This window comes from Accipiter gentilis, chromosome 18 (assembly GCF_929443795.1).
Source record: "Accipiter gentilis chromosome 18, bAccGen1.1, whole genome shotgun sequence".
NCBI classification, from domain to species: domain Eukaryota; kingdom Metazoa; phylum Chordata; class Aves; order Accipitriformes; family Accipitridae; genus Astur; species Astur gentilis.
Window position 1 is genome coordinate 138,112 of NC_064897.1, and position 9,507 is coordinate 147,618.

Sequence of the window (9,507 nt, forward strand, 5' to 3'; positions counted from 1 at the left end):
GTACTTTCTTCTCCTTGCCTTTGCCTACTGTGCATAGGAAGGCAGCCCTTCTCAGTCAGGTTATCTAGTTTGCTGAGGTTATTTCTGTTCTGCTCAATGAAGTTCCTGTAAGTCAAAATCCATGAGATGTTAGTGTTTGCCACTGTTGTAGTTGACCTCTCTGAGTGAGACCTCAGTCACTCTTCATTCACAGCTCAGCATTCAAACTGCTCACCTGTGGCTTTCAGCCATAAGCAAACAGCCCCTGCGAGAGGCTTGTCTTGTGCCATGAGCCTCACTTATTCCAGGCTCAGTCCAGCATCCATCCTGCTCGTGGAAATCCAAGAAAGAACCTGTTGACTTCAATACAAGTTGTAAACCCCTTAAAAACGCGCTACGGCGCAGTAGTTTGTGACTTGGCTTTTTAACAGGAGCACGAAGGAACCCTGCATCCCAGTTTACATGCACAGACCAACAAAATCCTAACCCCAGCTATGCCATTGGGAAAACACCTTTGTCGGATTAGTTTGTTCCATGGCAAAGAGGGATGTGTAGGTGACAAAAGTCTCGTGGGACATGTGTTGCTGCTGGGTGGCTGCACCCACAGCATCACTGGCAAGTTAGCCAGAATAAACTCCTGGAGGTCTCCAGCCCAGCTGGCCCTTGAACCCGGACTATGGCCGACGCTAGAGCAGGTCAGCCACAGTTTTGCCTTGCCTCACCTGAAGACCCGCGAGGGCAGCGAGCACACAGCCTCCCTGGGTGTCCCGTCCCACCTGCCTCGTGCTGCTGGTGTTTCCTAGTGCTCAGCCTGGCCCTCCCAAGGCCACCTGCCAGCTGTGAAACCCCCTGGTGATCGGGGCAGGTCCCTGGCTGAGGGAAGGCTGACGTTGTACCCCGCTTTCAGAGGTACGAAAGAAGGGGGTTAAGTGCTGAATGATGGTCAGCTAGACACCGGACACCTACTGATGGGCACAAATCGGTATTTGTCATCCAGCCCAGGGGCACAGAGGGCTCTTGCTGGCTCTAGTCCGGATCGTTGAGGACGCTACGCTCCTGGCCCTTCACCACTCCCCATCCGCTAGACGTGATGCCGGCTCAGCTCAGGGCAGGAGCAGAGCGTGGAGCGGAGCCGGCGGCAGAGCGACTGTCGTAGGGCAACAGCTGTGCCCTCCGTGGCACGCCGATCTTCTACCGCCGGTCACGCAGGAATTAGGGTAACACGGGAATTGGGTTGCTGCCGCCGCCCGCGGCCCCTCCGCCAGACCCGAGGCCGCACCGTCCCTCCTCCCGGCCTGCAGGGGAAGCGCCAGGCCCGTCCCGACCCACCGGAAGGAACCTGCGCCCGCCCCGCCCCGTCCCTCCTCCGCCCACCCAACGCCCAGGCGCCCTATTGGCCGCGCTGGTCGCTGCGCGCTCGGGCGGCGGCGCCATGGCGGATCGGCTGACGCAGCTGCAGGACGCGGTGAACTCGGTGAGGCGGGCGCTGCCCTCTTCTCTTCCCGACGTCCGTCGTTCTTCTTGCTGGCGGGGAGGGGAGGCTGGTGCTGGGCCACGGCCCCTCCTGCCCCCGCGGCCGCCGCCCGGGCCCGGCCGTCGCCTGTGCGAGGGGGTGCGACCCTCTCCCCGCCGTCCCCCGCTCGCAGCCCCGAGGGCTGGCAGCCCCCGGGGAGGGGGGTGTCGCTACGGGGGTGCGCGCCCACCTAGCGCCGGGTGGGCCGCTGCGTGGGGTCCGCTGGGATGCAAAATAAAATGGAAACGGCCTTCGTAGCAAAATAAATTAATCGACCTCTTTGCCGCTTGCAGCTCGCAGACCAATTCTGTAACGCCATCGGAGTATTGCAGCAGTGTGGCCCCCCAGCCTCTTTCAGCAACATTCAGACTGCAATAAACAAAGATCAGCCTGCTAACCCGACAGAAGGCAAGTCTCTCTTTCTGCGTCTCCTAACAAAATGTCAGCGTCCTCTGGTATTGTATGCTGTGTAATACAAAATCTGTACGCTATTTCACAGAGTTCAGCAAACAATTTCACCAGTAACTGCTGGAGCAGCTGAAGTTAGATCATAAATTGATGCCAGCTGCACTTGTTGCATGAGATTGTGATAGCGGGAAAGTAATTTTAAGCGTTAAGTAAGCATTGTGATGTACTTCATTTGCTGGTTGCTTTGCACAGAGACGGTAGCTCTACAGATACAAAGCGTTTTAATAGGACTGGTGCAAGAGGTTGTTAATGAGTTGTCCGTTACATCCAAGAGGTCTTTTTAGACAGAATTAGTGTTAGTTTTATGAGTTTAAAATTCTCCACGTCATAAGCTTTTGATTATTTGCGTTTCTCTGTGTATCGTCTGCTCATGTAATTAATCAAGGAATAACATCATGTTGAATCTCCCTGTTGGCATTTGTCGTTTTGTTATTGGCTGCTTTGTTTTGGGGGGTTTGGTTGGGGTTTTTTTGAGAGAAGAGAAACTGATCTAAGATACTGAAATTGGCAAGTGAACTAAAAGTTCTCTCTGATTTGAGTACTTCAGGTTAGTATTTAAAAAACCATGTTATTCTAATCCTGAATTTTTTAGTTCTTTTCTCACCCCACCCCTCCTGAGAAAATTTTATATATATCTTGTATCAGATTAGGTTTTTCTATTAGGATATCAGGGGAGACTGGTTTGGAGCACAGTGATGCACTTTCTAGGACAGTTGAATATTAGTTCTTTATTAATCTGTGGTGGTTTGCATTCTGATACTGGAACTAGTTGGAAGAGCCAGCTGAAAGGCTTGTTTCCTTCCTCATCTTAACTGCTGCTGTCCCAGGTGCCGGCATCAGTGTGGTGCCAGGATCCTAGAGGCTTTGTTAAGGTCCTAAAATGGTAGGTCATGACTGACTTCTCTTTTGATTTGTTTTTTCCTAAAATTCTGAACATAGTGACTTCAGTAAAATCATATAGCCACATTAGCGATGGTGATGAGGGAAAACAAAACTACCAATTATGTGTCTTTAAAGTCTTAATAAGAAGGCCTTAAAACTCTTTACAGGTAAACTCTGTGGTGACCCCAAATAAGCTTTAAATGGATATATTGGTTTTGTTTGGCAGGGTTTTTTCTAAGTTAAAGTCAAGTGTACCTTTGATAATGTCAATCTCTTCTATAGATTTTTGGCATTAGAAAGTATTTTCTCTCCTGCATCCGCAAATCATTCATGAACCATGCAATATAAACAAATGCATAAGATCTTAAATTATAAATTGAAACAGGCTGTTACAATATTTTGGCGATAGTAAGGAACTTAATTCAGATTGAATGGATGCAATTCCATATGGAAAGGTTTTGTTTCTGGCTTATGATGCCTTTTACTAAAAGTTCTTCCAATGACATAGCAGCTAAATTAAGGTCTATTATAACCTTCCAATCCTTTTCCATTTCTCAGGGGCAATTTAACTTTTTCTGTGGCTGAATAGGAATTCTTTTTTTTTTTAAATTTAAAAAAACTAAAATTCTTTCACTAATGATCTGTTGCTTAACATGATTTAAATAATCCATCTATTTGAATTACTATTTTTACGTCATTTCTAGTGTTCTTTTTTTGTCTAGTGGCAGATTTCGAGGCAAGGATTGAAAAGTTAAATGAGTTTCTAGCTACTTCTCAATACTTAATGTAGTGACTAGGACACTTAATACTGGTATTAGTAATTTCTTAGTTGTCTAACTGTGATGGGAGTTCTAGCTATTTTCTCATTCGTATGAAGCCCAGCCCTTTGTATAACCAGTTACCTTGTTTAATCTAGGATTGGAATCAAACTACCTTCATCTAACACAGTTGAGTTCCCATCAGTTATGATACTGTTGTTTTCTTCACACAGGAGAATTTTTAACACCTGCAGACTTAGTCTAGGATTTTCTATGCTGTGTATATGGAATTGTACTTATTTCTAATAATGTACTGAGTAGGCTGGCTTTTCTTTTTTTAAAGAGTACGCCCAACTGTTCGCAGCATTGATTGCACGAACTGCAAAAGATATTGATGTTCTGATAGATTCCCTGCCTAGTGAAGAATCGACAGCAGCTTTGCAGGTAAGAGTGTTCTTGATTAAAATATCAAAACATAACTGAAGGCAAGCTTCTTCCTTTTTTAAAATGCATTTTTACTCACTAGGTGGTGTTGAAAAATGATTTTAATACAAGCCTGAATTTTTTATGAGGATAGCTTGTGAGTACTTTATGGGCTTAGCGGAAAAATGAACTTGCATCTAGTTCTCAATGAGATTAAACACAGTGAGAATATTTTAAATTTAGTTTTCTGTTAGAAAGTTTAAAAAAAAAAAAGTGCTTTTATCATAACACTTCAATCCTGGAAACTGCTACCCCTTTTTTTTTTCCCCAGCTGTTCAAATGTTAATACAACAGTTGCAACAGTACTGATGTGCTGGGGGGGGGGGTTGGTTTTTTTCCCCTTGGATGATCTTTCACATGCTTTCACTCATTAGGAGCACTTTTCATTTTGTAGCTGCAGGGCCAACGCTTTATTGAAGCCTTGTGTTCTTCCACAGTGTTTCTGGTTATTACAGGGTTTCCAGGGTATCCTTTAGTTCTCCAGCTCTGTCATAAAACAGTTCTTTCACTTTTCAGTAACAGCGTGTCTTTCTTTGGGCCAGCCAAACTTGGTGCTTTTGTTTCTTGCTCCTTTGCTTTTTAGACTTTAGACCAGAGTTAATCTAGGAGGAGCTTGGGAACAGAAAGCAGGTACTGGCCAGGCAGCGATTAGCAGGTGCAGCCAGTATCACAGCCTCCATTCCCTGCCTCTCAGGAGCTGAACTGCTGTGAACAGCTTGTGAGTTCTTTCAAACCTTGGCTGTTTCTCACTTCCAAAAAATGCCTTGGACCCATAATTCAAAGAATGTCACTGTATTGGGGGTTGGGTTGGGGGTTTTTTGCTGTTATTTCTACAGATCTTGCCTATTAAACAGCAGCATTTTTTGTTGTTGTTGTTCTGACTCTTAACTGCTGGATTTACATCAAGTGTTTTCTTTTTAGAATGCAACAAGTATCCAAAGAGTGCTGTTTCTTTGAGAACCCTGGAACTGCTTTAAGATCACCTGAAGGTTTTACGCTTGGGTTGATAATCTGTAACTATTCAAAGGCATTTTACAAAAGGCTAATAGAGGTGCCTGCTGGGCCAAATACAAATGACTTGACAGTGACATCACATTTGGTTTTAAACAGAGGAGGTTAAATTTGGAAACATTGCTAGTCACAGTAATTGCTGAACCTACTAATTGGGCCCATTAACACCAGCATAATTTCATGTAACTGTGTATTTAATAGCTGAAGACAGCTTTCCTGCTGCAGACAAATTACAGGCTTCTTCCATGATTGAGCAGGGTCTGATGCAGGGAACGTAGGGTGCTCCGGAAAGAGAAGTTGGTTAGCCAGTAGGGGCATGCTTTCCTTAGAAGTGATACTCTGAACAGTTTCTTGCTCTGTTAATGCAGAATCTTGTTTCACAAGAATTTCTGGTCTTTTTTGTTTGGTGTGGTTTTGAGGCAAGTTAGCTTACTGAGTCTAGTTTTGATTTTTATTTTCTGTTTAATTGATGCAGTGTTAAAGATAAATACTCTGCCATTCTTTAAAAAAAAAACTGTTTTGAAGGTGCTTCAAACATTGAAATATGCAGTAGAGGTTATGTTGAGAGGTGATGCATAGATACTTGGCTAATAGAGATATACTTAGGTGATTTTTTAAAAAAGTTTTTTTTTAATTAAGGTTGTCTTGGTATATGTTTCAACTCTGAGGCTTGCCTTAAAAGGGGCTGTTCTACGCTAATGCCTAACGCAATTTACCCGTCCCTTTTGAGTTCCTTTGTGGTGAAGTTGGCAGTACGTATTCTACTCAATTCTGTGGCTTACCTGCAGTCAACTATTTATCAACTGAGACTGAAGTAATTGAGCTGGATTCTAAATTTCTAACTTTTACCTTTTGCCACCTTTCTTCTCTGACCCTTCCTCCAAGAACTATCAAGTCCTTAATGCATATATTGACCTTCACTAAAGACATCAGTGTTGCAGAACAGAAAGTGAATATGTGGATAGAATTTGACAGTTAGTTTAAGCGTGACTTCTTAAGGACCTGTATAACTGCTTTAAAAAAATATCAGTTTGAAACTATTTTGTCTTTTCTGTTATCCAGTTAGAACTAGTTTTAGTAGTTTTAAATTTGGTAAATATTTTAAAATATTACAATATTTTGACGTTAAAATGTTTTGTTTCACTAAATTTTGCCTAACTGAAAAGCAGGTTGGTTCTGAAACAATACTGAAGAAAAAAGGTTAAATAATACAGTTTAATCTGAAATATGCTATTTAACGGAAAGGTTTAAATAAGTTATGCTTACATCTTGCTGAGCACCTTTCAGTAAGGGAGTGGGAAGAGGGGATAAATACTCGCTTCTCATCAAGAAAAGCTGTACTGAGACAAGAGTTGTAATATGAAAGAAGCTAACATCTCTATTTGGGGGAGTAGTTGTGTTTACTTCATGGGAATATGCACTGGTTTAGGCTGCAACCTATAACGAGTTGCTTTGAAGTTGCTAGCGTGTAATTCAGAGGCTAAAGAGAGAATCTTTCTCTTTTCTAGGGAACGCTAACTGTTCCATTGGCATCCTTTAGTAGCAAAGTAAATTTTGTATTACATTTGAAGATCCATACTTTTCTCCCTTTTATTTTAAAGGCTGCTAGTCTGTATCGATTAGAAGAAGAAAATCATGAAGCAGCTGCCCGTCTGGAAGAGGTAGTTTATCGTGGGGATATGCTGCTGGAAAAGATACAGAGTGCCCTGGCAGATATCGCCCAGTCGCAGCTGAAGACGAGGAGCGGTGCGCATAGCCAGCTCCTTCCGGACTCATAGCACCAGGCGGCAGCGTGCCCCTGCAAAACCCAGTGGTGGCAAGTCGTGTTGGAAACACAGCTCAGTTCCCGCAGGGAGCTCTTGACACCCAGCCTGGCTCTCATGGGACTCGTGTGTGCTCCGATTGTCAGTAACAACGTCTTTTATCAAAGCTCAAACTACAGGTTTTGCGTGAGAAACGCTTCTACTGTAGAATAGGTAGTTGTGTTCTAGAATTATGTGTCCTGATGTATGTTTCCTTGACTTAAAATACTAATTTCTGAGCTTTCTTTTCTGTTCGTAAATATGTCTGATTTCAGTCTGATTTGTTATCTTCATTACACAGACCTTAGTCCCTAAAGGGAGTTCAGAAGGAAAATATATTAAGAGTATTTGTGTAATTTGCTCACTTTTAATTTCAAACTTTTATGTTCTTCATGTATTTTTTGGAAGGCTCAAACACAGACATACTTGAATTTGCCGGAGTTCCGTAGAGGCAGTGCTAGACAGTGATGTGAATACAGTGGTGGCCATGTGTTTTAATTAACAGAAATGGTAATTAAACATTTGTGTTACTACTTGGCTGGTTTACCACCCTTTACAGAGCAAGTAAAGGGATAAGTAAACTCTTAATGTTTGCAGAGTAATTGTTCTTGCTATTGGCATCTCATTTAAAAAAAATAAATCTGCAGGTATCTGATATTGGCATTTATTATTGTTCGTAATTCACAAATGGGTCTTCAACTCCATTACTGCCACTGACAAGCTTACTCTTACTTGCTCATGCCACTTCTCTGCTTCTGCTGAATATTCTGCATTCTCATGGCAACTGATGAATGCCTCTAAAGCAGACAGTAATAAGGAAGCATTGGATGACTGGGAAGAAATTAGCAATGAGGAAACTGAAAGTAACTTACTACATAATGTTGCTTTTCTGTGTAAGCGGTGGCTGCCACCGTGAATGCTGTGATTGTAAGGAGCAAGAGGCCTGTCATCCCCAATGTGCTGTAGAGAGTTGTTTGTTTTTATCTTCACACTGAATCACTGAATAAATTTTTGCTTCTCATCTTAGGACTGTAGAAATACCAGCATCTCTTTATATTTGAAAGAAAAAAAAGAACAAACAAACAACACCAGATAATGTAGGGTTCAGTGCATGAACTTGGAGATGACCTGTTAGTCATTTTCTGGGTTTTTTTGAGTTAGCAGCCTTGCATTACTGTAGGATGCTGTTTATTGCCACATAACATCTGCTTATTTCCTGATCAAAACTACCTACTTCTATATATGATGGGCATGGTGGTGTTGGGTTGACGGTTGGACTCTGTGATCTTAAAGGTCTTTTCCAACCTAAACAATTCTATGATTCTATATTGGATATACGGTTATTAACTTGAAAGTTACACATGTTGCTTTTGTGTATAGACAGGTAAGAGCAATTCAGATGTCTTTAGCATGTTGATTCTTAAGGAATTACATGCAGCTTCTCACTAGACTGCACCTGTGAAAGGAAGAATATAACATGGCACAGGATACATCTTGTATACAGCCTGTTTTGAGGATTAAAAAATACAAAGCTGTTCCTACCTGTTACAAATACTGAAAATGAAGTATTTAATCAGACTGGTATTTAATAAAATATTTAATATTATTTTGTCAAATTTGCATATCTGTAGTCATAAATTTAATCTCCTGTTGTGAGGCTCTTGTACTATCCAGATTCTACAGAAGGAAAAACAGCTGGGGAGGTGAACAGGCTACAGCACAGTCCCAGTTCTGTAATGGGATCTTTATCAAGAATAACTGGGCTGCAGCGATTTGCTAAGCTGTCTAAATATGCCTGTGTCCTGGGGAGGCTTGAGGGGCCAGATTTTCATTTGAAGTCAGTCATGGGGCCTGTTTTCAGTTTTGTTTTTTTCTAGAAAAACTGCATCTAGTGCATCTCAAGTTGGTTGGGGGGTGGGGTAGATTTTTGTTGTTGTTGTTTAAAAACCAAACAAACTAGTGGACTTTGAAAACTTAGAGTGAAATGTTTGGGCTTTGCTTGTGGATTTCTTTGTTTTGTATTGAGGTGTCTTAATTTGAGATTTTTATGTTGCTGGAAAAGGGGGTAGATCTTCATAGTAGACTCCCTGGTATAACTTAACATGTGCACCACCTCAAACTTGTTAACTTGGAAACTTTTTGCTTTGGGAGATGGTGTACGTCTTCAGTGACAATACAATTCTTTTAATTTCATATATTTCTATTTTTTTGTACTTGGAAACGGCTGTATTTCTGCAGCCTCGTACTGCCTAACTGTAGAAGCTTTTTCTTTTAGTTGCTGTTTATTTGAATATGCTAGCCCACTTTATGTTAAAATGTGTATCGGTATCACACAGTTAATTACACTTAGAAGTAAACCTTAACCAGAGGTATAAGCTCCCTAGTAAGTATGTTTGGTTTTTCAGGTACTTTACCTTTGTCTAGTTCAGTGAATATTGCCAATTTAATAGAGATGCAGTTTGCAATACAGTTGAAAACAAGTAACACAGTAAAGCAAGAGAGCCAAAATTGCTCTTTTTTGCCTTGAGAAATAATGTAATGTAATGTTTTGGTGAGTGAATAGTACTGTAAGATGCATGACCTCAATAGTTCTTGTATGTTGTGTTGCTGG

The 9,507-nt window shown here is 41.9% G+C and overlaps 1 protein-coding gene across 1 annotated transcript; it reads left to right on the plus strand.

Annotated features, from left to right (window-relative positions):
* The first annotated feature begins 1,342 nt into the window (after positions 1–1,342).
* On the plus strand, positions 1,343–7,922 carry MED21 (mediator complex subunit 21). The gene is made up of 4 exons (XM_049822708.1): positions 1,343–1,453; positions 1,786–1,900; positions 3,944–4,044; positions 6,696–7,922. The coding sequence occupies exons 1-4, from the start codon at positions 1,412–1,414 to the stop codon at positions 6,870–6,872; spliced, it is 435 nt and encodes a 144-aa protein (XP_049678665.1). The 5' UTR covers positions 1,343–1,411; the 3' UTR covers positions 6,873–7,922.
* The last annotated feature ends 1,585 nt before the right edge of the window (positions 7,923–9,507 follow it).